The sequence below is a fragment of the Prunus avium genome, chromosome 1 (genome assembly GCF_965620075.1).
Source record: "Prunus avium chromosome 1, drPruAviu1.hap1.1, whole genome shotgun sequence".
Taxonomy (NCBI): domain Eukaryota; kingdom Viridiplantae; phylum Streptophyta; class Magnoliopsida; order Rosales; family Rosaceae; genus Prunus; species Prunus avium.
In genome coordinates, this window is record NC_142284.1 from 12364977 (window position 1) to 12390768 (window position 25792).

A 25792-nucleotide genomic window follows, 5' to 3' on the forward strand; every position below is an offset into this window, starting at 1 on the left:
ATAGTTGAGACTCACTTCAACTGAAATGTTAAATACTACAGTCTACGTGGAATAACATTTCTCTCTCTTGCAGTTACTTTTGACTGTTTCACCTCGTGATGTTATTTTATTATTTTAATTAATATGCCTATATTGTAGTAAACTAATAAATGATATTTTAATGAGTTTTTCTATTTAAACTCCGCTTCTTTTTGTTCACCCCATTTTCTAAGTTCACCCCAACTTCTGATTCAAATTTTCACAATTTCTAATAAAACTCCACTATCTTTTCAAACTACACCTAAATACACACCCAACAGAAAAAATAATAAAAAAATTCATCAACCCCACACCCCGCTATGTTTGTGGGGGTCATACCTCATATGATCTTTAAGATCTTAACCCACTGAAATCTAGTGATAGAATTTCTGTAAACTAAACAAAACAAAATAAAGAAATGAGTCTTGAGTGAGAAGATGAAATGGATTACACACATAAAATGATCAACAAAATGATCCTAAGAGATTGTGATGCATATATTTCTTATCATTTTCTTATAAATAAAATGATCCGTCAGTGTCCAATAAATTAAATATGCACTTGTGTTGCAGGAAAGGCATTGGGCTTTCAATCATATCAGGTTATATTTGCTGTGAAGATCACTTTACTTGGTAAGCATATATGTACTATTACCTTTTTAGCCTTTACCCAATGGATTTGATGTCGGGTTATTGATCTTTTCAGTGACTTATTAATGCTTCAAGCATAGGATGAACTGTATGAATGCTAATGTGAAAGAGAAGAGTAATCTTATAATAAGTTGTAGAGGAGTTTGTGTTTTTCTAAAACTTAATATGAAGAGTGGTGGGCTGTGTGTATAGATGTATTAGGGTTAATTTTGTCTTTTTATACTAATAAAATTTAAAAGCTTAATGATTTAAGTATTTGGATGAACAAAGAAAAGTGTCGAGTTTAAATAGAAAAATTATATTTTAATTTGACATATCGGGTGGAATGTAAAACTCTATTATATATCAAATTAGCGCATAAGTCATTAAATTCAAATTTAATATTTGATAGTTGACATCTCCTTTGAAGATACTAATATTTTTACTATTAGATTAAGTATTAATTAATTAAGAGACCGACCAAAAAGAAAAGAAGATAGAATGGAAAGTGTGAAAGAACCAAAAATTATTGATCCCCCAACCGCCAAAGCTGAAAAAGAAGGGATATTAATGGCTTTCGCTGGATGCTTCGGGTTTGAGTCTTGCCAATTATAGAAATTTGAATAAAACATGGTGACTGCTGACTGGTGGTGAGGTGTATTATATATATATATAGAAAAGGGACCCACATATGACAAATCAATCGGTTCAAATCAAAGTGGAACTGCGTGTCATACACGTGGCCACATACCATTGGACGGTTTCGAAGCTTTTTGGGCATTCGCGAAAAAGTCCAGCAACTGTTCATCTATGACTAATTGAACTTTCATGTGAACAAAAAAAGAAGGGGACAAATTGAACTTTCATCATGGTATTGGATTCTCATAAAAGATTCGGATCATTGGGTGCTTGGAACAACATACGGTACCTATCTGTATTCTGACCCAAAAAAATACGTATTTATATGGATAAGCAGTGCTAAGCCAGTTGCCAAACAAGCGTATAAGTAAATTTTGATTGTTAATGCGTATGAAATTCATAATACATTAACGATCAAGATTAGCTCAACCGAGTAGTGTTTTTATATGAATTCTTATATAGTTTCGGTTTATTTGGATTCATTTCTCTACAATATTGATACATTTCCTTTCCCATCATATTCATCTCTAGGTACATTTAAAGTCGGTTATAATTTCACTACTCTTTAACTCATACATTTCTCAAAGCATTAAGAACAATGTGAAGTGCCCCAAACCCTAGCGGCTCTCTCCCTCTGCGAGTCTCAAAGGAAAATTCCATAGAGGGGGGGAGGAGAAAGAAGCGTCACTGCCCCTCCTCCCCCTCCTCTCTTCTAGTCTTTTCCTTTTAGGTTAGTGAATAAGTCCACTGTGGCGTTTTGAATAAAAAGCATCTTGTGGTGGTTTCTTCTAAGCCATGGTTAGATTAAAGTTTCCCATCACCCCTTTTAGTCTATGTTCTTAATCAAATCCTACTCCCAAAACTCACTCCCTAACACCGCTCATATTCTTTAAATTTGTTTATGCATTGTGTTTGACGGAGGTTGTTGCAAATCACCCAATTGTTCTTTGGCAAAGTTGTTGTTTTCGTTTATTTATTAGTTCTTATGCGCAAGTAGATCGCTGGAAATCATATTTTCTCAAATCTATTACGGATGCAGTGGTGGGTGTGGCCGCGACGGCGCTTCTTCAGGTGGTGGTGGTAGGATTTGTTTAAGGTCATGGGTTGATTTAGGGTTTTGGTTATGTTAGGTTTGTGGGCTTTGTTTGGGCTTATGACTAATTGTGGTGATGTGGGCTAGTAGTTTTAGTGCGGCTTTTGTCTGCATTAGTTTTGCTTTTAGCATGTTAGTTTGTTGCCCTCTTAGAATTTGTATTTTAGATGTCTTGTTGATATCTTTGATTGTACCATTGAAGTTTATCTAATGAAGTTTCTATTTGATAAAAAAAAAATAATAATAATAAAAACAATGTGAATTTCTCCCTTAGACATACATGTGGCTCCACTACTAATTATTTCTAATTATCATTATTTGTTAATTAGATATTAGCCTCTCAATACAAGTAGAGGTATTGTCTCACTTATCCCAATGACACTACCTTGTCTCCTCTATCATATAAAGAGAAGAGAGGAGTGTAACAGGTTTAGACAAGTTTTTATCCTAAATAGAGAGGCTAACAACACATCTTTACATATGCTAGCATGCACTAGTGAACCCATAGCAGTGCCATTATGACTTTAGTATTATTTTTAGTATTTGTCAATTAAAATTATTACGCAAGGTAAATTTGTTTAAATGTCGGTCGGGAGAGCAAAACGTCATTCCCTAAAAAAGAAAATATAAAATTTAGGTTAAGTTTAAAAACAAAAAGAGAAGTTGGGTGCAATCCACGTATTTTTTTTGTTATTGATCGAAGTCCTTTGACTTTTGTGCAATGTAGGATGACATTCTTTTATTATTATTATTATTATTTAAATGTTTATATATAGTTTTGGGGCTTTACCATATAAGGACAAATATGAGGGCACAAAGACAAAATGGTCCAGCGCCTCCAAAATTAGACAAACCGGTCTAGTTGCAAGGACCACCTAAGTCATTTATGAGTTCTAAGGAGGTTGGCAATCTACTGGGAGGGCTGGGATAGCACTTATGGGGCAGCTGGACATCCAAATGCATTGAGCATATGCAACTGGTGTGTTGTAGCAGTCAAGGCATTAATGTGGAGGCTTTCCATCTCAAGGACATTAATGAAGGTGGTTGGTGAGAAGACTTCTTAGCACAAGACAAGGGTGGCTGGTGTGAAGACTTCTTATCCCAAGGCATAGATGAGGGTGGCTAGCAAGGGAGGTAGCAGCTGAAAGGAAGCTTCCTACTTGTTTATTTTAGTAGGAAGTTTAGAGAATACAATTAGGACAAGCAAATAGAGAAAGCTGTGAGTCCAAGGAAGAGTGAGAGCAATCAGCTCAAGTTAGGAGCTGAGAGTTGGAGTTTAGTAAGTCTAGAAACAAAAAGGGTAAAATTAAGTGAAAGTGTTCATAGAGGCATCAAGGTTTTCAACAGAGGGTGAGAGAGAAAAGTGAGCTTGAGGGAGAGAGTAGTGTTCTAAGGGGTTTTCTGTGTAAACTGAAGTTACGTGGTATTATAAACATGACCTCCTACAAAGGAAAGAATACACAGAAAATTCCCACAAACAAATGTCCTTTCATAGTTCTCATATTTTAGCAGTATTCAACTTAGAAACTAAAGTTGTTAAGCAATATTATACAACTGCAGCCCTTTAAATTACCTCTAATCTAGGTAAATTCATAAATTACCTCCGGTCTAGGTCATTAAACCCAAAAGCCTTCCTAATACAGGTTTAGAAAAACGAAAAAGAACCAATTCGACAATCTATGTCACTTTCATATATAATTGATTCTCAGATATGTCTTAAGAAACTAACTGCTGTTGGGATTTTTGTTTTTTTTTGTTGTAAAAAAATTTTTGTCTGCTATTTTTGGATCACTGATATCTCTATAGATCCCATTGTTGGCGATGTACTGTTGGTGAATATCTATGTCTGCAACAAAGCTCCTGGGGCCCTTAATTATACTTACATTTTAGATTTTATTAATTAAGATATAGTCTCAAACATGTGTATTGAATTTGTTTTTTTTTTTTTGGGTCAAACATGTGTATTGACATATATGTGAGGTTCTAGACAAAATACATAACCATGAAATACACGTCTTACAATTTTTTTTTTCTTTCTAAATTTATCAGAATTAAAATTTATAAGAGCAAGCAGACTCGCCTCTTCTTTGGAGGCCGGCGATGTGGTTGGTTTTTCGTTTTATTCCTTGAGGAAATAAAATAACTGATTTTTAAAGAAATGTTTTAATAAGAAATTTTCAAGGGTGTTTTGAGAATAATCCATGGTATGTTAAGTAAGAGTTCAATGCTTTTTTAATTATTATTATTTTTTTCCGATAAAGAAATTTGAGTCAAAGTGTCATGATGAGCATTTTTGGTGTGATATTCCTTTTTCACTTGGGTGCATGCAACTATTAGCTTGAGAGAGAGAGAGAGAGAGAGAGAGAGGCAGCAATGTACTGCATATATAGAGAGAGGTGGCTTATCAATGTCAAGGGTCCCTCCCAAAAGAGAGTCGAGTCATCAAATGTAAAGAAAAGAGAAGAGAAAAAAAATTCCGATTGGACCTCCATTGTCTACGCTCATGTTGTCTCTTACAACTTGTATATACTAAAATTTATTAACTAAAAAATGGGAAAATACCATATTTATTTTGTGTGGTATCACTCAAAACCGAAGGACGGGACTCACGGTCCACTACTAACAACATTGATAATGTTCCCAACTTAACAACTTGCATATACGACAGATGTCGTATATTTAATTTTGTTAAGTTTCCGATATGAGACTTCATATTTTTCAATGTTATACGTATTCATTTATCATTTGATAAACAAAGTTAGTGACTCTAGCATTATTACGAACTTCGTATTAGCGCATTACCGCCCTAAACCTCTTCATCCTTGTTGTGGATTGATATAGTCCAATCTGACTACATATGTCTCTATACGAAAACAAAAAACAAAACGAAAATTCTTAAACGACTAAAATACTTGGAGATGAGAATATGAACCCATGTTGAGTTTGAAAGGGTAGAATGTGAATCACCACTATTTTTTAGTGGTCGGGGTGACTTTGAAAAGGACAAAATAAAGAAAGAGAAAAATAAACTTGTGTAGATAATAATTCGGTTGGTTTGTTTGGTGTAAGTTTGTCACGTGCTCCCGGCGTGAGTGACGTGTGTCCCATACTTGATTATTTCTGCTCATCATCATCATCATTTGTCAACTTTGCTCTTTCTTCCCGTTTACCAGGCTCATCTAGCCTCTAATTAAGTTTCTCACTCATCAACCCATGCCTCTGTAATTCTTTAAAACCACTACTTATATGTAAGTTGATAAATATATATGCATATAACATTTGGTATATATATATATATATATATATATATATATTTGGTCATTCACTTGAGTTTTGTTTACTTTTGCTTTGTGTTCCTTTTGTTTGATACATTTCAGGAAGGAATGGTTTGATTGAAGGCTTGATGCAATATTGTTAAAGAAACCATATTTTCGTAGTTTGGAGAGAGAAAGATTTCTGGGTTTTGGTTGAAATCAAGAGAGAGAAAATGTTGTTGAAGAAGAAGCACTTTAGTTGGGTATGGATAGTTATTGTTGTTGTGGGTCTACTTAGTTTGCAAGCCGTGGAGGGCTGGCCTCGCCGGATTCTCTTGGATACCGACGTCGATACCGACGATTTCTTTGGTCTCTTGTACCTCCTGAAGCTTAACAGATCAGAGTTTGAGTTGGAGGTAAGTTCACGATCATATCAATGTTAATTTGTGATGATTCATTCATGTTCCAAAGGTTTTTTGTTGCCAAAAAGCATTTCAAGGCCAACAAATGCTTAAGCTTACATGTATATATGTATTTATATTCATAATTTATTGCTTGGCTTATAAGTAAGTCTAAGCAAGTGATGATCACCATTAAAACTAATCCAAGTAATTTTGGTTGATTTAAATCCAAAAGAATGCAATGAATATTGGGTTTAAAGATGAAAAAGCTGTAGTTCATACTACTATTAGTCCTTGAGGACTGAGTCAAATAATTCATATAGTTGAGTGGATTCTATATTTGAAAAAAAAATTATTAAAAAAAAGGACTTTAATTAAAACTGAAGACAATGTGCTTTTGGAATTCTCTTTTTGGTTGATTTTTGCAACCCAACTTTGTGTTTTATCTTTTTGGTCAAATGGTGAGACAACTTTGTGTTTTCCATTATGTAAAAGTGAATCATTGTTTTTTTACCTGTGGTAATAATAATTACCGCACTGTAATTAATTTTGTTACCACCACAGGCAGTGACAGTGAATGCAAATGCTTGGACAAATGCTGGGCATGCTGTGCATCAGGTGTATGACATGCTATACATGATGGGTCGTGATGATGTTGCTGTTGGTGTGGGAGGTGAGGGTGGGATTAAAGAAGATGGCACCATTTTGCCAAATGTTGGTGGATATCTTCCAATTATTGAACAGGCATGCATGAACTAGCTTAGCTCCCTTGTTACCATGTATTTATATGATATTTTCTCAATTGATAGATATTTTTTTTTAAATTATGTGAAGTTCATGTTTGTTAATTTTCTGATAATTATGAGTGCAAAATTATGTTAAATGCAGGGGATTACAACAGCGGGAGGATGTAGATATAGACAAGCCATTCCTGTAGGTTCTGGAGGTCGATTAGATATCGATTCTAATTTTGGCATCAGAAAAGCTTTCCTCCCTCAGGTACAATATAAATTATTACACAAAATGTTGAACTTCTTGTTCAATCACATGTTTGACAAAAATTCCATAACTTTACTGCTTGTTCTGATCAATGTTAATGCAATGCTGAGATAAGTTGAAGTCTTTTGACTTGAAATTCCTGCAAAACACCAGAGGAAATGTAAGGCATTTAAAAAGGGGATGTAATGAGAGATTCTTTGTTCCTTTTGGTCATACATTCTATATCTGGCTCAGAGATTTTTTTTCTTCTTTTTTCTTTTATATGGAATTAGGGGAGCAGGAGATATAGTCCTTTTCGACAACCTACTGCTCAGCAAGTGATGATTGACAAAATATCTGCAGGTCCCATAACTGTGTTTCTTATAGGAGCACATACAAATTTTGCCATTTTCCTTATGAGCAATCCACAGTTGAAGAGGAATGTTGAGCACATATATGTCATGGGTGGTGGTGTGAGATCAAAGAACCCAACTGGTTGTTGCCCTGAAAATGCCACCACTTGTGCACCTCGGCAGTGTGGTGATCCTGGTAATGTGTTCACAGACTATACAAGTAATCCTTATGCAGAGTTCAATTTCTTGGGAGATCCCTTTGCTGCATACCAGGTAATCCTTATTACATCACTGCAGTCCTTATTAAGAGTAACGTTCTCTTGCCAGATTTATATTGCTAGACTGTTGATTATGTTGTCGGACTGTGATTCTGATTCACACGTTCGAGCAAGAACCAACCTGTTCAGCCGTCCAGATTCTCAATCTGGCAAGAGAGCATTTCCTGTTTTTAGGCTCCTAGAAAAATGGTTACATTTTCTTACAGTGGTGTTGATATTTCAGGTTATACATTCTGGGATTCCTGTCACCCTCGTTCCTTTGGATGCAACAAACACCATTCCTATTAGTCAAAACTTCTTTGAGGCACTTGAGAAGAGTCAGAGTACATATGAGGCACAATATATCTTCCAGTCCTTGAAAATGGCTCGTGATACTTGGTTCGACAACCAGTTCTATACGGTAAGTCCACAATTCTTTTTGGTGTTTGAGTTGCAGATAGTGTATCATCTTTTTTCATTGCATTTCCCTCTTGTGATCAAGACTTTCTATGCCTTAAGCCACAAACAGCAAGCAATCAAATGATCTGGTATGTTACAACTTGACTATTTTGCAGAGCTATTTCATGTGGGACTCGTTTACAGCTGGTGTGGCAGCCTCAATCATGCGAAACTCGAATAACCCTCATGGCGAAAATGAATTTGCTGAAATGGAGTATATGAATATAACTGTGATTACTTCAAATGAACCTTATGGGATATCTGATGGCTCCAACCCTTTCTTTGATGGCCTTAAAGTTCCAAAGTTCAACTTAGAAAAACATGGTGTGCATAGTGGCCACGTTCAGAAAGGACTTAGAGATCCATTTTGCATTGTAAAGGAAGGGAAAGGGAAATGCAAGGTAGAGTTGCCTATAAAACTTCCAAAGTTTAATCTCTCGTAGTGGTTTTAAGCTTCACCTATAGTTTTCTTCCTATACAAAGGCGATACAACATTGCTCATTTTGACATATTTTCTTCTCATGTTAATTCAAAATTTGATTGACTTTCTGTTGCTACACAATCCAACAGGATGGTTATACAACAGAGGTAACAGGACCTGAGGCAGTGCCTGTGCTTGTTGCTACAAAAGCAAAACCAAATCAGGACCCTGGAAGCCCACTTGACAGAGAATTCTTTAAAAGCTTCTTAGAGGTAATTAAGTTAAAATACCTGTTCCATTTAAATTCTTTGAAAATTTGTCATCCTAGTCTGGTTTTTACTCTAAGCATAACACATAAACATTCCATGTACAAGTGATATGTGTGAGTGGAATGACAACACCTTTTCCAATTGGTTTTACAGATCCTAAACAACCCTCAACAAAAAGGGAGATTCAATTTCACAACACAATTTCCTTTTTACAAGGAAGAGACATATAAACCAGAATTTGGAACTAGAAAACTGGGTAAACCTGTTGTCTTTGACATGGATATGAGTGCTGGAGACTTTGTAGCTCTGTTCTTCCTCCTCAAAGTACCTGTTGAAGTGATTAATCTCAAGGTAGAGAGTTTTTTTTTCTTCTTTTCTACCCATTTTTATTTTCTTCTGGTTTAAGTAACCCAAATGAGCCAAATCTGTTTCCCCTTTGCTTTCAGGCAATAATGGTCAGCCCAACTGGGTGGGCAGATGCTGCTACAATAGATGTCATTTATGACTTACTGCATATGATGGGCCGGGATGACATTCCAGTAGGTCTGGGAGATGTATTTGCTATGAACCAGTCTGATCCAGTTTCCTCTGCTGTTGGAGACTGCAAATACCTTAAGGCCATCCCTCATGGGAATGGTGGATTTTTGGACTCGGACACTCTCTATGGCCTTGCCCGAGATTTACCCCGAAGCCCAAGAAGGTACTGGAAATAACTTTTCGGTCCCTCGGAATAGCATGGAACTTTTGGCAAAGAAATTATGGAAAACAGTAATGCTAAGTTCACCAAATAATGTGTCAGTATCTATATATATATATATATATATATGTCAGTATCTTACATGTTATATGTTAGAGGAGGTTTGGAACGACCCAAATTTGAATAAATGAAACGCCATCACATTATTTAGTAAACAAGTTTGGTGTGTGAATGTTAAATGCACTGGAACTGAAAATATCAAGTTGTTGTTACCAGGTATACAGCAGAAAGTTCTGTAAATTACGGAGCCCCTCGTGATACAGATCACCAAGAACTCAGACAGCCACTAGCATTGGAAATTTGGGGGTCTGTGGTGAAAACACTGGATCCAGGATCTAAGATTACCATATTGACCAATGGACCCTTGACTACTTTAGCAAAGATTATTTTGTTGGAGCAGAACACTACCTCTGTAATTCAGGTTAGTTGATTTTGAATATATATTCTCTGATATCAAGTTTTTGCACCAGATTTAAAAAAAAGGGTGCTTATTCCTGGTAATGGCAGTATCCAATGAAGCCAATGCTCATTGCAGGATGTATATATAGTTGGAGGCCATATCAGCAGCAATGACAAGGACAAAGGAAATGTGTTTACTATCCCTTCCAATGAAAATGCAGAGTTCAATATGTTTCTTGACCCTTTGGCTGCAAACACAGTGTTTGGTTCCTCACTTAACATCACACTCATTCCACTAAGCATCCAGCAAAAAGTTAGTTCATTTTCGAAAATCTTAGAAGCGCTGCGCCAGAGAAAGAAGACGCCCGAGGCGCATTTTGCCAGGCGGGTGCTGTCAAGGCTCTACCGTTTGCAGCAATTGCACCATAGATATCATCACATGGTAATTAAGCTTCCTAATTGACAATTGCCATGAATTTGATACACATTGTTAGGGAGCTTGAGGAATTTATAAGATAATTTTCTAACTTGACCTTCAAGTATTTGTGAACACCCTTTCTCATATGTTATTATGATGCAGCAAACTTTCTTGGGGGAAATACTTGGTGCAGTTCTCATAGTTGGTGATTCCCATCTGAACCAAACCTTCCTAGTCAAGCCTATCAAAGTTCATGCTGAAGGTGTTGAATCAAAAGATGGGCAACTTTTGATTGATGAAAAGCAAGGGAAACTAGTCAGAGTATTGGACAGTGTAAATCCTAAAGCCTATTATGATCTTTTTGCAGAACGGCTTAGTGATTCAGAGCAGTCTGCTGTATTAGTAAGTTTTGAAGAGCAAGTAAAATTGTGGCGGATGCCTCCGAATCAAACCAAGCCTGCCCTATAAGTTGTGTAGAAATTGGATGTAACAATGTCTTATGAGCAAAGTAGGCATTCTGCTCTTTAACACAAACAAAGAAAAAAAATACAAAACCAGAAAATGCCATTGGAAATTTCTTCTTTGGCTTATTTATTTAACAAGGAAAATTCTTCATTGTACTTACTTAGAGCTCATCCTGCTATGTCAAATTTTATATTGCACAAATTGTCACTAATTACTTTGTAGCAGATAAACATCACTTCCTTTGGTTGACAAGGACAAGCATATAAAAATCAATAATTGGTATACACTTTATATCTTGACAGTTTAAAGCTTTTAGGAACATGGTAACCAACAAAACTCAAAACATCATTATGACCATCATTATTATAATTTCAGCATCCAAGACCTGCTAAGTTTGTAAGCTTATGCCATGCTGCATCACAACAATTTAACATTCTTCTGCAAAAACAGAGCTCGTGACTGAATGGTGCTATCCCCAACCTATCACATTTCATCATGCGTTATAAGGATTCCATATGACAGAACATGATTGTATGGGGACAACAAAACAGTGCTATCCTTGCTTCGGCTGCTGCACAACACTCATATCCTTCACATATTGCAATAACTCCTTTTATCTACTACTTCTAAATTGCATTAAAAAAAAAATTCTAGAAAAATTTCCCAACAGTCTTGGTAGTATCAAGAATTCAATAACTCAGAGTTATAACTTGCATAAATTCTTGATGGTTTTGAGTTCTGCGACCTAATAATGTTGTAGTCTCACGGTTTACAATTTGTTTTGTTGGGCAGCTAAGAGAATTTTGTTTTTTCGTCTTTATTCACAGCAACCAAACAAGGATAATTTTGATAAAAGACCATAGTGCTATTGTGCGGTGATGGTGGGGATCATTGACCTTTTCCATAGATTCTCCTTTCCTTAAGTAAAAACAATTCTAAGAGAAAAAGAAACAATAAGTACCCACGTTTGTGTCAATGTTTTAGCAGCAAGACAGATGGACAGCAAAGCAGATCAAGATTGACCACTAAGGCTTCAAGGAATCAAATCTTTCTAATCTATTCATATTATTTTTAATATGGATTTGTTAAACTAAACGAGAGTATACATGATTTACCTTTATTTAATTAAGCTCTGCTAGCACAGATGACAACTAAGGATTGATAGGATGGTAGGCATGAAATTCTCTTACTAGAATAATACCAACAAGAACAACCAAAACAAGCTACTTGAGTCATTGCAAGGTTTCACAAAATAAAAACTGCAGGCTGTGGATTTCAGTTTCCTAATCCCAAATAAAAACTCACGATCGATTGTGCAGTTTCAGTCACATTCAATCCCTTTCTTTTTTCTTTTCATCTGAAACAACCCAAGAATGGAATGTGATATAGTAAGTACGCAATGAAGTGCATATCACAAGCTAGCAACAGATAAAAAACTCATTTTCATAAATAACAAGGTTATTTGAGCCTAAATAAAGTTCATTAAGAAGTGGCACCAGATGGAAGAACTCCTTTTCATAAAGTTCATACAAGCACAAATTCATTAGTTACGAGAATTTTCAATCAATTAAGAGAGGTTGTTATACAATACTAGTGAAGAGATTCTCTACAACCACCCCAACTTTCTTGTTTTCTTTTCACAATGGAAGCCTTAAAAACTTAATTCCAGAATTGGAATTGACCCACCAGCTGCCACAATTTGTTGCTCCATCTGCAATCAACAATATAAATTTGAAATAAATAAACAGAGAAATTTTAAGTTCGACACAAATCAGCAACAGCAAGCGTCTATACGATTCTACTCACCGCAAAGAGAGTTTCAAGCTTGTTCTTCACAAGGTAGTACTCTTGCTTTACTTGTTGAACACATCTAATGCACCTGATAACAAGAGTCTCTCAGATTTCATGGATCATGACCTCTCTCTCACCTTTTGAAAGCTGATTAAGGCAAAAATTACACTGTCTATGAATGTTTAGTGTAAAGTAACTCACCCTTCAGTGTTCTGTTCCTCGCAGAAGTTGCGGAAAGCTATGCAGGCATTTTTAACTCTTTGTGCACCAATACTGTGTCAACCACAAAAACTGTCATCAAACAACATTGAGCTAAGCATGAACAAAAATCAGCACCTATCCCCTGGATCTGAACTAAATTAAGTTTCTTGTAAATTTTAATCTAAGGGTGTCGAAAAGAAAAAATGCAAAGATTGTCACACTAACTGTAAAACCAGGATTTATACATGGATCAGAGATGAAAATCAGGATTAGTTAGCTCATTTTTCAAGGCTGAAATATTGATCTTCCTACAAAAGACAAACTAAGAAAAGGAATCAACTTTTTCTACTTCATTCCATGTTTTTCTCAGTGTAGGGAAAAAAAAAAAACAAAACAAAATTTATGTGTGTACCTGGAGCTACTACCCTTGAACTGGTGAACATGAGCATCAACCCTTTTGAAGTCTACACTTGGCTGTTCTCTGTGCAAAGAAAAAAAAAGTGGGGAACTTCAAGAACACAGAACAAACTTTCATGCACCCCTCAAAGTATCCAAAAGCAAAACATGAGCACCACACAATCCAAGAGAGAAAAAGACAGTGAAAAGGAAAGAAGGAAAAGAAGAAAAGGAAAGATCTCGGATCCTCACAGAGCTCTGGTGAGATCATTGAGAAGCTTCTCAGAATCTTCAAAGAATAGAGACACCACTTCAACAACAAAATCTGGGTTGCTCTCATCTTGCAGCTGCTGAAGCTGCAAAAACTGACCATCCAGAAACCCCTTCTCACACCCAAAGCAACAACCAGAAAACAAAATCAGGAACAAAACAAACAGAACAAAAAAGCTAAACCAGCCCAGCAGTAGATGAAGATTAGAGACACCAAAAACACCAAAAACAAAACAAACCCATCAGTGATTCCACCATTTTCTTGTTCCTTACCTCCAGAAACAAGGACTTTGTGTAATCAACCCACTGTCTCTGCATCTGCCCCACCTCCATGTTTTTGCTTTTGTTCCTCTCTACACAGACAGAGTAAGAGTCACCGTGTTTAAGGAGGAGCTGTGAGCCAGCAAATGAAAGAAAAGCTGGTGCCTTGAATTGCAGATCTTGAGGAATTATTGCACAATCAAATATTATAGTATAAATGCTTGGGAAACTAGAAAAGGGTTTGATGAATTCAATGCGTAAAACAAAATCCAAAAGCTTCTTGCTTTTGGGTATGTCTACTGTCTAGTACAAGTAGACTCTGACCCCCCTTTCTATCTCTCTCTGGATATGTGCTCTGGTTTTGGTATTTTCTCACAGAATCACAACCCCACCAGTTGGGTGCCCTTCCTCTACATCATATATTATGAGCATTTAACCTCTCTCTCTCTCTCTCTCTCTCTGTGCCTTTGTTTTTCTTTGTAATTTTTTATTGCCTTTTCAAGTATTTGGCTCTCTCTTTTCTTTTTCTCCCTTCAATTTTTCACTTTTATCACTGAGCTGAAAACTACTGGTTCAGATTGAAAGTTGTGTACATGGGTTTGACGTAGGACTGACTTCACCTGTTTCTTCTTTATGAAAATTTGGAGAATGTGCAATTCTGCATGTTGTTTTTTCCTCCTCATAAATCGGAATTATAAAATGTTACTGCTACTAAAAATGTTTACTCAAGTCATTCCGCGCATATTTTAACAGTTGTTTCAAAGTTTTTGCCTTTTTATTACTTGTCCACTTTCTAGGCTTTACTCCATCTCATATTATTCCTTAAAACCTTCGACATTTCTGCATAGATTTAAACTAGTTAATGACGTTATACAAAGTTTGCCACTTACATTTTATTGATAACCCACACTTTTATGTTTACTTCTAAACTCGGGATATTGTTACAGGACGTGAATGTCAATCAATATTAAAACCTATCAATTGATTGACACTCAAGTTTTGCAGCTTTCATCCTGCATTTGAAGTTATTGCTTGGATTAGGGGCCCAATCTCAAACCTCTAATGAGATACGCATCCTGTGTAAATTGTGGGTATGATTTCACTTAACTAAGGCTCACGATTATTTTTCTTTATATTTTCCAGAACCCAAAACAGAAGGAAAATGTTATCTTTTATACATAGTAAGTATTTTATGTTTCTAAATTTTTAAGGCAAGGCCGGATATTAGAGGGAACATCACCTGTCATTACAAGCTGTTAGTGCTAGTTTGGATTGGCACTAAACTAAAGCCAAGTTGTTTAGAGATTTTTCCTCGTTTGCTTCCCCAACTAGATTAAAAATCATTAGAACTAGACTAATCCAGGCCAACCCATGTGGAAATTATGGTAATTTGTTCATGCTCTACCATGTCAATGCATATTATGTACCATCCAATCCAATCTCCATTCATTCATGTACCATTTGAATTTTCTTATTTTATTTTTGGTTTTGATATACGCAATATTGAGGGAGGGAGAAATTAAACTTAAGATCTCGAGTGTAGAGATATATGCTCTTAACTGCTTGAGATACAAGCCCTTTTAGTACTATTTAATTTGATGAATCAATTTTCAATGTTTGATTTTTATGTTTGTAAATTCTTCTTCCAATAAGTTATTACTAAAACATAGACGGAATCTTGATATGTCACACCGAAATCTTACAGCTGTTTGGATTGTCAGTTCTGTTTTGTCAACCAAGAACAAAAATGGGCCAGTTGTGTTGGGGGCAAGAAACTAAAATCTCTCACCTTAAACTAAAAATCTTTTTTCAATTTAGGAATAATTCTCTCTGGGCTTCGGCAGCTTTGGAAATGTTAAATGTTGAGAGAGAGAGGGAGACAGAGAGAGAGACAGCCCTCGTCAATTATTTTATTTTGTTTGTTTTATGAAGATGACAAAATGAGGTGTCTGGTTACAGTCTTATTCTTAGTTTATTTTATTTCGTATATAATTGGTAATGATAATGAAAATTGTACTGTTTCGGTGGAAATATATTCTTATATTCGTATGGATAAAAGGAATATATTCTATTAGTTGTATAATGTTTCAAGATGGAGCTATTTGTGCTCCATCCATTTATTTTCACACTCCGTTCATAAGCACGGACTGCATTTACCCGCTACAGGTGAATCAATCATGTCAGTTGCCCACGCAGATAAGCGATTTCGGACCTTTGTACATGCATCTCATTAACAGTAAGAAGTCTCTCATGCATGCGTAGGCGACTCACCTTAGCAAAATTAAAGGGCCATCTAAACTGTAAGAAGCATCTCGATGAAAGATAAGGAATCATTTACATCACCTTCATTCTACAAGCAGCAATTAAGCACCTTTTTGTTTATAAATCTTATTTAACTGGCGGCTAGAAAGTGTTTCATGCTAATTTCTAGAATATTTGACCACTTGGGGAGGGAGACTGGGATCTTGAAAACAACATTAAGCTGTGCCTTGCATGCCTCTATTTATGAATTACCAAACATGAGGATTGAGGATTGAGGATTGAGAAAAAGAAGAGCCCCAATGTATAGGCATGCAGATGTTGCCAAAGTTCTAGTAGGATATAATGCTTAAGGAGTTACGACCACCACCACTCCTCCTACTTGGGGGGCCTCCCTTTCTTCAGATATTGATGGGAATCTCAGCGTGGTCCTTCTAAGTTGCGCAAGTAATGCCAAAGAAGACTATTTCACACCAAATCAAACAGAAGAATACAAAGTCCGTACGTGAATATTTGTGGCTAACAAAAATCAACCAACAAAGCCATAAATGACAGATATCCAGTGCTCACAGCACTAAAATCAGGGCCGGTCGGCCCGCGTGCTGAAAACTGAATGCACACAAATTTGGGACCCTATAACGTAGGGTAACCTTTAGCAATGGTACCCAATGATGAAAATATCGGCAATACATATATTATTGGGCCTTCAATTTACAGATATTTCGGGCGATATATTGATGTCATTTTAGGTATCGCATAAAATCGACAAAAAATACAGATATTGACTTTAAAACACAGAATTTTGAAGTGAAACTTTCATATATATTAAACACATTATCAATAAATGTATTGAATAAATAAAATTCAAAATATACTAAGTATAAGATATGCATATGATGAAATGTATGTGTATATAATGCGCGATGAAAATCCCAAAAATAAATACAATTAGACTTAACACAACAAAGACAACATTATTCAAACATAACCCAACCCAACATTATTACAAGAGCGATGAGAGAGAGAAGATTTGGTGAAAAATAAAATCGAACACACAAGAAAACCAAGCAACCAAAGAGAGGAGAGGAAGAGCCAAAGATAGCCAAAATGACTAAGAAGAGAAGAAAGGAGAAGCTACTAAGTATTAGAACTTAGTTTTTGACATTGATTCAGTGGATGAGATCTATGATTACTTTCAAAATTGAAGACAAATTTCTGGGTCATTTGTCTGGTATCGGAAAATATCGAGAAATATCGGTAAATATCGAGGATATTGGGGGTTATCGGGGCTTACCCCCTGTATCTATATCGACACATAAAAATAGGAATATATTGGGATATTGGCCGATATTTTCATCCTTGATGGCACCCACTTGCCCTTGCTAAATAAAGATCGACCTTCACTAAAATGGAATGGATGCATATCTATCTAACCCCTTTCCCCCCTTCCCTTCCCCTTAAAAATCTAATCTAATGCACTATGAGTGAGAAAGCTACCATTCTTTCTTTTTTTTGGTTTCCCAAGGTATCCCCAAGCATGGCCTAGGCCTAATCCTCCAGTGTACTGTTGGGCGCATATGCGGGGATCTCTCCCAAGAAAGTTTTCTGCATCCACAAGGGCTCAAAAGCTACCATTCTTTCATCTCACCATAAAACATGAAATAATTGTGAACTTACTTCTTTTTATCTCCTGACACGTGCAAGAATGCGCATAAGTGAGCGTGCGCACGTGCAACACCTCTCTACTCTCAAAGTTCATGGATGTAGAGTGTGACATGGATAATATTTCAACCTCCCCTCTTACTGGGGAAGTGAAAGGTCGAACAGTGTAACATCATAAGCATAATAAATCATAATGCTCTACGCAACTGCCAGATCAGTCCATCTATATGTTAAAAGAATGGTCTTCAAGTCATTATTTTGGGTCTCAAGTACATACATCGACACAACACATTTCTTTTGGTGGGTTTCTATTGCCGCATTTCTCTTCGAAAAGCATGGGTACAGTTTAAAAAAAAAGTACAATTAGAGCAAAGACTTACAACCCAAAATGCCAAAGTTCTATTCAGCTATATACGTCTGTAAAACGCTTGTAATGAAAAATAGGATTACAATCCACCAAAAAATTAATGAATAACCACAACAGAACAGGAAGCCTCCAACGGATGGTCCACGTGGAAATCAGGAAGTGAATTCTAACATACCTTACAACTCCTCCTACAGTAGCCAGGGAGATCAGGAGATCCAACCATATACTCTGAGTTCTTGGTGCATTCTCCAAGGGCAGCCCATCTGTCACAACTTTCATTCAGATCTGCACAGTTCCCACCGGCATCCAAGTTCTTGTCAAATGAGTCGACATGAATCCACTTTGTTGCTGACCATTTCTCTCCTTCAATCACTGGGCACCCAGCATGGAGACTTTTTGGGTCTGGAACAGCGTGTGGGGTGAGACTGAAGAATAGAAGGGCATCTCCTCTTCGTGGTTTCACTATGTAATTCCGAGGAAGATAGAAAACAACAGAATGCATCAACTTTGCTACAACAATTTATATATATCAATGAATACCGTAAAAAGTTATCTAGAACTGACCTGCAATTCCTTTCTTTGCACACTCAGAGAGACTGTGATCTACTTCTGCAGCCTTACGGCGTGAAGGTACCTGCAGCCAGATTCGTTTACAGAAATAATTATAACAAGATTAAATAAAGCACATTAGCAAGCTGGTAAAAGTTTTTTTATACTCTACTAACCAACACCCTCCAACCGGTTAATACAACCAGTCATTTCTTTATCTTTTTTTTTTTTTTTTTTTTTTCTGTGGATTGGAGTCCTAGCTTTTCCATGATTTCTATTTCAGATGATTGTTGAAATAACTATATGCAATAACAAGGTTTATGCTAGCCCAAATGTGATCTAATCTCTAGAGCTAATCAATGCATATTAACGAGCATGTCAGCCATGCTACTTTACCAATCCAACTGCGGCCAGGGGGAGTCTAAGATAAAAATCTTACAGAACAGTATATTGCATTCTTTTCTGTATGTGAACTAAGATTGGATTCTAAGACTACTTAATAAAATGCAAGAGGTGAATACTTTAACCAACCTCTGCTTCAGGGAACACTGTTTCACCACCTTTGGTCACATCAGTAAGGTACATCAGTACAGTTGCTATGCGATGTCCACCCCTGGCAATATTGACTTTGTCGGCAAAGTAATCATAGTGTGGTTCATATTTCTGCCCAGGCTCATATCTCAATACTTGTATGTCTTCTCCATTTTCTGAAAATCAAGAAACACATAACACCTGTAAGCTTATTCCAGCAAAATGAAGAAGTCATTTGTAACTTTTCATCATATCATTCTTTGTCAATCCAATATTGCCGATGCTCAGTTCATGATGTCAGAATAGACAACCAACATGGCTCCCAAGCGTTCAAGTTAGCATATATTTGTCCCATGTTTCACTTCATTAGGTAGTAATAGCCATGTTGCCATCTATATCAAAATTCCTGCTCATGGTTTCTCAACTATCTTCACTGTTTATATTCAATTTTGATTTCAATCTCATTCAAGAGAACATATGTAAAGAAGGAAGAGAAACACATCTTACTCTAGAATCTAGACACATTTCCCAACGTATATAAGGCGCTGACACGGAAAAAGCAGTATATGAATGTGAAGCAATTGTGAGTTAGACACTTCAACCATTCAGTCATGGATGCCTAGTTGGGGAGACTTATACATGGTGAATAACAGAATTCCAATTGAAACTAAAGCTTTAGGATAAATCAAAGCAAGGCATGAGGACCTCAATAAAAGGACATAAAAGAGAAATCCTGGATTTTTCAATTGAGAGAGATATGAAAATGGATGACAGTGAGATTAACTGAATTGTTCAAGGTGATAAAAAAGGATAACTCAAATAGCATTCTTCTCTAAAGGGTTTACCTTTTGGAAGAAATGTCCATGTTGCAATCTTGTCCTCAATACCAGCAACAATAGGATCCTACAAAAACAATTTAATTTGTAAAACGCATTACATACATTCATACATATGTTTGCGTGTCACCTTAACCCTGTTAATTGCGGTGACTTGCAATCGGATTCATGATCCATGAACAATTGAACATCCACATGTGTGCGCATTTAATGTATTTTTGGGCTAAAACAGAAAATTGAACGCAAAGCCTAACTAAAACTAGTATCTAGTTAAAAGAAGAACACATATAATGGCGAATAAAAATGGTGACAAAATGGAAAAGGGAAGAGCAAAGAAGCAAACCTTGGCCTTGGGGATGAACATGCCGGAGCTGGTCCGCACCTCGCTGAGCTTGCTCTGACCGGACAAGTTATCGGCCACGGCCGATCTCTTCAGCTCCGATTTCGCCTAATCGCAAAACAACAACACGAAGACAAAACGTCAAGAAAGCACAATTGACGAATTCAACAGATTGAAATTTTGAAATTTGTAAATGCAAACTCACAATGGAGATCAAGTGATCGCACTCAGCGTCCGTGAGCAAACCTTCGTACACGAAAGCTCTGCAATTTATCATTAAATCGCATCAACGCAATCACAAAAAAGAAAAAAAGAAGTCAACTTTTATTTTTTCCAGAGAGAGAAAGAGACCTAGGGTTCCATGAGATCTGTCTGACTTTAGAAGGATTGACTGTGAAGGTGTGTGGTGAAGCAGCGTAGGAGCTGGAGGAGATTGAGAGCAGGAAGAAGAAGAAGAAGAACAGCTGAAGCCAAACCCTAGTCATCAGTACTCAGTCAGATTCCCAATCTCTCAGAGAGAGAAAGAGTCAGTCGATTGAATTTTGTTGGTAATGGAATGATCCTCCTAATCCTAATCTCACTGCTGCATATAACTGCCTGTGGCGCCATGTGAATTTATACTGTTTTTTTCTTAACTTCACTGTTAATATAACATACGTCTTGTACTTTTTTGTTTTGTTTTTGTTTTTGTTTTTTAAGACAGCAATTAAAAGGTTTTATTTTCCTTTTTTTTTTGGTCATGGTAGTTGAAGTTAGTATACAACCGCAATACAAGGGTAGAGCACTTTCGGGCAAATAAAAACGTTTAAGATAGCGTTTGGTAGAGAAATTTTGACATAAAAGTGCTTTCAGAAAAAGCAATTGGAAGTGCTTCATGAAAAAGTAGTTGGATTTTTAATGGAACTTTAGGCATTCTTCTGATCAAAATGCTAAGTCCCTATGAGCATAAATACTTTTTAAATAAGCAATCCCAAACAGACTCTAAGCGTATTTTTGATAGTTAATTAATGTGAGACCGGATATAACGATCAGATCCATAAGAAATTGTAGCTAAGTAGTAGAAGTGTAGATTATTTGCTTTTGTGAGTAATGTTAGTTTCTAATCTCATCTTCTGATAGGTTAGAAGTCTATTAATAACTGAAAATAATAGCTAAAGTAACAAGTAAACATTACCTTCCATATAACATGGTTTGCTAATAAGGTAATAGCAATAATTACTCTATTTTTTGTTAAGTAGAGTAGCCAACTCATGCTTTATGAATTGTTTCCCAAACTTGGCACCACAAAGAAGAAAGCAAATTTTTAATCATTTTCCAACTGATTGTCACATCAAAGCCAAAGAAGTTCACCCTTCATGAGAAAAATAACCTATTTGACTTCTGGTAAATGAAAATGAGAAATTGCAGCAGAAAGCATATTCATCTTCAACCTTAAGCTTCCAGCAGCTGTACATGGCTCACGCTCTAAACGCATACCCTAAGCTTGACAGCATATGTCACATTCATGGTACAAATTCTAAGTAATTAACAAAGCATATACAACATCTCTCAACAATGTTCTCACTCCCTCTTCTCTACCTTCTCTTGCATGCTGATCTTTTTCCTGCTTCCGAAAACCGTCTGGTTTCTGCATTTTGTGTCCGTGGCTGGATTTCAACTCAATACGAATCCACCCGTAAGAAACAGTATCAACTACCCCCCACCACCGAAAATTTAGAACTCATTAGAGGGCTCTAAGACAAACTCCAGTTGTTTATCCCTATCACTTAAATACTTGGTTGAGTTGTACTCATCTGCATCGAAGAGCTCCTCCGAATACGTCCTTTGAAGCTTAGACTTTTGACGTTTTGTAACATACTCCAAAATGCTTTCATCACCTTCTAAAATCTGGACAATCTGAGGTAGATTTAAAGCCACATCAGAAGATGCATACTGCTGTCTGTCTGACGATTAAGTCATCACTTAAACACTTGTAAAATCATAAACTTGTTAGGAAAAATACATGCCTGGTTCATTTGTGGTCGATTCATTGAAGACTGATGTACGCATATCGAAGCAGTCAAGGCGAGACACTTCATCTGTTGCAAATCATAGGCATCGCCAAGGCATGGATCGGCTAGCTCTTTGATATTATTCGTAGAGAGTAAAGGTTTGGCCTGAAAAGTATTTTTTCAAACAGATTGAAATTAAACTGTCAACAATATTTCAATATGCTACTTGCTACCTTCAAATGAAACAAGGAAGCTGGGGGCACAGAAGTAAACATACCCACATAACAAGGCTTTTATGTGAGCTATCCAAAGCTTGCCTGCCGGTGATGAGCTCTAATAGTAGCACCCCATAAGCATAGACATCAGTTTTTTCATCTACTATGCCATGCATGAAAAACTCAGGAGGAAGGTAGCTGCCATGATTGGGGAATGAAATTATGGCAAAAAAGAGCTAACAAAAAGAAAATTACTTTGGTGAAAGAGAAAAAAAAAAATCTAAATTTCTGGATTTACAGACCCAAATGTGCCTTCAAATTTCGATACGATATGGTGAGTCCAATGATCTGGTAGCCACTTTGCAAGCCCAAAATCTGATATCTGGATTCAATTGGAGTGACCGAGAGTTATTGAAAATTAATAAAGTAATTATATAAATTTTGCTCTGGTGTTTTACCTATTCACAATGCAGCTTTTTTCACTAATCTGTAAACTGACGAAAAAGGTTACCTGAGGCTCAAAATCCTCTGCCAGCAATATATTGGAAGCCTTAATATCTTTGTGGATAATTCTCCTCTGGCACCCCTCATGAAGATACAGAAGGCCCTTAGCAGTCCCTAAAGAAACTTTATATCTGATGCCCCAATCCAGATTCTCTCTAGGTCCTAGAAATATGGGACAACGAAGCAAAAGCAATAAGTTAATTGTAATTGTGAAATGGAGAGAATTTTGGAATTCAAAAGATTCACAGATTGATAAACAAACCATAAAGTATGGATGCTAGGCTCCCATGGGGAGACAAATGAAGAACAAGATGCATCCCTCCTTCAACCCCATAACCAATCAATTTTGCGATGTTGGGATGGTCAACATGAACTATAACTCCAAGCTCAGATAAGAAGTCTGCAGTCATTTCTTCTTGACTACCCCTCGTCAGGCGTTTAATCGCAACAATCTGCCCATCTTCCAATGTCCCCTTGTAAACTTCAGCATAGCCTCCTTCCCCAATCAAATACTCTTCAAAAAGGACAAACAGAAAATGTTATCAGCCTCACATGACAATGACAATCTTACAAAAGAGAACATAATTGTATTGAGTTACCATCAAATCAGCTAAGAAAAAAATGAATTTTACTGAATCTCTACACTCCAATGTAATGTAAGTTCTCTGAAGAGATAAGAGTACAGACCCTGGCTGAAGTTGTTGGTTGCGGCTTGGAGCTCTAATAGTGAGTAATTCTTCCAGGAAGATTTGAAGCGGCAAAAGTCAGCATCGAAAGAAGACCTCTGGGCAGGAGAGTTGAGCTGTGGAATGAAGTCCTCTCTTATTCTCTTGCTTTTCCTTCTGGTGAGTTTCGGCTTTGGGGCACTTTTAGGAGGGAAGGTTGGGAAGGGATTTTGTGATCCCTTTTTCAATATACGAAAGAAACCACGCCAATTTTGGTTTGCTCTTGGATCTGATTCCGAAGTAGTGCTGCTTTTTGCATCTGAGTCTGAAGTGCTAGCCTTAGGAGAAGACGTTTCGGATTCTAAGCTTCTCGGGCAGTCATCCTCAAGAACTCCTCTTGGAGAGGGTTCATGTATTTTGAAATCCTCATCCAATTGTAATGACCTCAAGTCTATTATGACAAAAATCCCAACATAATTAGTACCACACCAAGCTCTATATTCCTGCATACTAGCATTGCCTGCTGCCTAGAGAAGAAAAAGAGCATAAAGTTGTTACCTTGACTTGAAAAAGAGTCAGAGAATCCAGCTCTTGATCTTCTTGATCCAAAAGGAGAAGGCGTTGTAGCCTCCACCTCCGCCTCTTGATTTTCTTTGGCAGTGTCGCGAGAACCATTGCTGCCCATACAAGCTTTGTGTCAGCAAATAACAGAAAATATGACAAAACCCAACAGATTTAAGAGCCTTCTAAGAGCAAATTCAGATAAAACCAGGATGGTGAGCAGTACCACTACCGACCATCCAAGTGGGGAAATAGGAAGAAAGGGCCAAATTGTATGGCACGTGCATAAATATCTCAAGATATAGAGAATCAAACAAATGATTTGTGAACAGATTGCAGAAGAACCGTTGAAACATCATCTCATGAGAAACAAAACCAAAACCCGAAAACAAAAATTCGAAAGCGACATTGTAAAACAACAAAACAATAGTGGCAGATAAAAAATTAATAATCTTCTACAGGACCTCCTTAGAATGCAATGTAACAACAAGTAAAATGCAGCCTAGCACACACAGGCATTGTTAAAATTAATTTAGTCCTCTAGCTGGCTGCAGGCTTTATGCATGAATTATTATATATTTCATAGGCAATGGAAATTTAACATGACATGTTGAGAATTTGAAAGATTACTGCTTACTGCTTAGAGATGAAAGCCGCGAAACCAGAAGCGATGAGCTGAAAAGCAGGCACCGAGGTGATTACCATGAAGAAGTTTCAGGTTCAGATTCTGGGGCATCTTCCATGAACTCTCAAAGGGTGCCAAACCAACCAAAGAGAGGCTTCAGAAGCCAAGGGAAATGGCAGACAGAGAGAAGCCAAGAGAGAGAGAGAGAGAGAGAGAGAGAGGCACATGAAAATAGTGGCTCCCATGATTTTCCTGTATTGCACCTTAAATATTCCTGCATTTTTGGACAATTCAACGAATATTCATGCTCAAAAATCGGCATTCTTTGTTATGGACACATCATTTGCTTCTTAACCCAGTCCTTTTTTTTTATTATCTCTCGGAAACAAACAAATAACAGCGTACAAATTTAGCAATTTTAGTATGTTTATGAGATGTTGAAAGGCTTGCAAAGCAAAGCACGTATGGCTATGGAGATTCCCTCAACTCCCACAGTTCAAACGTCTTCTGGGTCTTTGACACGTGGAATTAATTAATTATGTTAATTACGGATTAGGGCACCATAAAAATAAAACAAAATACTAGTACTACTTAGGTACAATCTTGTTTGATTGTCCATGATAATAAAACTTCGTGATAAATAAAAAAATCAAATAGAAACTAGAATCTTTATATTTATATGAATTTATCACGTTTGTTAATTGTATATTAATAAACGATTATAGACTGGACTCCAACAGATACACTACGTTAATTAGCTAAAGTAGAATGCCAATAGCCTTCCTTGACGTTGTGAGCTTGTGAAAAGACAATCTTCAGGGAAACAGCAGTTATATTAGGGAGGACGGATACTTAAGCAAGCGAGTAGTATGAACGTGTAATGTTCACATTTTAACATTTTAAATAAGTTTGGTCCCGAAACGCTAAAAGAGGTACCAAGTTTGAATCTCCTCTATCC

General features: G+C 36.7%; 4 protein-coding genes across 5 annotated transcripts; 1 reads left to right on the forward strand and 3 right to left on the reverse strand.

Moving 5' to 3' along the window:
* The first annotated feature begins 5483 nt into the window (after positions 1-5483).
* LOC110745068 (nucleoside hydrolase 3) lies at positions 5484-10969 on the forward strand. 2 transcript variants are annotated; one of them, XM_021945140.2, is made up of 13 exons: positions 5484-5627; positions 5757-6049; positions 6599-6778; positions 6923-7033; positions 7306-7638; positions 7867-8043; positions 8198-8482; positions 8652-8774; positions 8925-9122; positions 9218-9471; positions 9745-9949; positions 10064-10369; positions 10508-10969. In XM_021945140.2, exons 2-13 carry the CDS (start codon positions 5867-5869, stop codon positions 10811-10813), a joined length of 2661 nt encoding a protein of 886 aa, XP_021800832.2. In that variant the 5' UTR covers positions 5484-5627; positions 5757-5866; the 3' UTR covers positions 10814-10969. The 2 variants fall into 2 exon arrangements, with proteins under 2 accessions (XP_021800832.2, XP_088103728.1); XM_088247602.1 differs by lacking the exon at positions 10508-10969 and having other exon boundaries at positions 10036-10242.
* Positions 10970-12233: 1264 nt separating this feature from the next.
* Positions 12234-14211, reverse strand: AHP1 (histidine-containing phosphotransmitter 1). The gene is made up of 6 exons (XM_021945134.2): positions 13742-14211; positions 13451-13581; positions 13215-13283; positions 12803-12874; positions 12617-12689; positions 12234-12521 (listed from the first exon to the last, which is right to left on the reverse strand). The coding sequence occupies exons 1-6, from the start codon at positions 13799-13801 to the stop codon at positions 12462-12464; spliced, it is 465 nt and encodes a 154-aa protein (XP_021800826.1). The 5' UTR covers positions 13802-14211; the 3' UTR covers positions 12234-12461.
* Positions 14212-17878: 3667 nt separating this feature from the next.
* LOC110745060 (2-oxoglutarate (2OG) and Fe(II)-dependent oxygenase superfamily protein) lies at positions 17879-20880 on the reverse strand. The gene is made up of 7 exons (XM_021945128.2): positions 20625-20880; positions 20479-20536; positions 20277-20381; positions 19943-20000; positions 19098-19273; positions 18582-18651; positions 17879-18479 (listed from the first exon to the last, which is right to left on the reverse strand). Exons 1-7 carry the CDS (start codon positions 20756-20758, stop codon positions 18184-18186), a joined length of 897 nt encoding a protein of 298 aa, XP_021800820.1. The 5' UTR covers positions 20759-20880; the 3' UTR covers positions 17879-18183.
* Positions 20881-21561: 681 nt separating this feature from the next.
* On the reverse strand, positions 21562-25365 carry LOC110745052 (Protein kinase superfamily protein). The gene is made up of 9 exons (XM_021945120.2): positions 24847-25365; positions 24207-24325; positions 23671-24099; positions 23246-23497; positions 22991-23145; positions 22782-22861; positions 22542-22677; positions 22280-22429; positions 21562-22169 (listed from the first exon to the last, which is right to left on the reverse strand). Exons 1-9 carry the CDS (start codon positions 24912-24914, stop codon positions 21987-21989), a joined length of 1572 nt encoding a protein of 523 aa, XP_021800812.2. The 5' UTR covers positions 24915-25365; the 3' UTR covers positions 21562-21986.
* Between the last annotated feature and the right edge of the window lie 427 nt (positions 25366-25792).

What these genes read in the sequence shown, in the direction of transcription:
- LOC110745068 (XM_021945140.2), top strand. Translation starts at nt 5,867, where the DNA reads ATGTTGTTGAAGAAGAAGCACTTTAGTTGGGTATGGATAGTTATTGTT. An exon ending in TCTTTAAAAGCTTCTTAGAG is followed by an intron (nt 8,775 to 8,924) that starts GTAATTAAGTTA and finishes TTGGTTTTACAG; the next exon opens with ATCCTAAACAACCCTCAACA. An exon ending in TTACCCCGAAGCCCAAGAAG is followed by an intron (nt 9,472 to 9,744) that starts GTACTGGAAATA and finishes TGTTGTTACCAG; the next exon opens with GTATACAGCAGAAAGTTCTG.
- AHP1 (XM_021945134.2), bottom strand. Translation starts at nt 13,801, where the DNA reads ATGGAGGTGGGGCAGATGCAGAGACAGTGGGTTGATTACACAAAGTCC. An exon ending in AATGATCTCACCAGAGCTCT is followed by an intron (nt 13,284 to 13,450) that starts GTGAGGATCCGA and finishes TTCTTTGCACAG; the next exon opens with AGAACAGCCAAGTGTAGACT. An exon ending in TTCAAGGGTAGTAGCTCCAG is followed by an intron (nt 12,875 to 13,214) that starts GTACACACATAA and finishes TGGTTGACACAG; the next exon opens with TATTGGTGCACAAAGAGTTA.
- LOC110745060 (XM_021945128.2), bottom strand. Translation starts at nt 20,758, where the DNA reads ATGACTAGGGTTTGGCTTCAGCTGTTCTTCTTCTTCTTCTTCCTGCTC. An exon ending in CAGATCTCATGGAACCCTAG is followed by an intron (nt 20,537 to 20,624) that starts GTCTCTTTCTCT and finishes GATAAATTGCAG; the next exon opens with AGCTTTCGTGTACGAAGGTT. An exon ending in TGTTCATCCCCAAGGCCAAG is followed by an intron (nt 20,001 to 20,276) that starts GTTTGCTTCTTT and finishes TTGTTTTTGTAG; the next exon opens with GATCCTATTGTTGCTGGTAT.
- LOC110745052 (XM_021945120.2), bottom strand. Translation starts at nt 24,914, where the DNA reads ATGGTAATCACCTCGGTGCCTGCTTTTCAGCTCATCGCTTCTGGTTTC. An exon ending in ATAAAAGCCTTGTTATGTGG is followed by an intron (nt 22,430 to 22,541) that starts GTATGTTTACTT and finishes AATACTTTTCAG; the next exon opens with GCCAAACCTTTACTCTCTAC. An exon ending in ATCGACCACAAATGAACCAG is followed by an intron (nt 22,170 to 22,279) that starts GCATGTATTTTT and finishes AATCTACCTCAG; the next exon opens with ATTGTCCAGATTTTAGAAGG.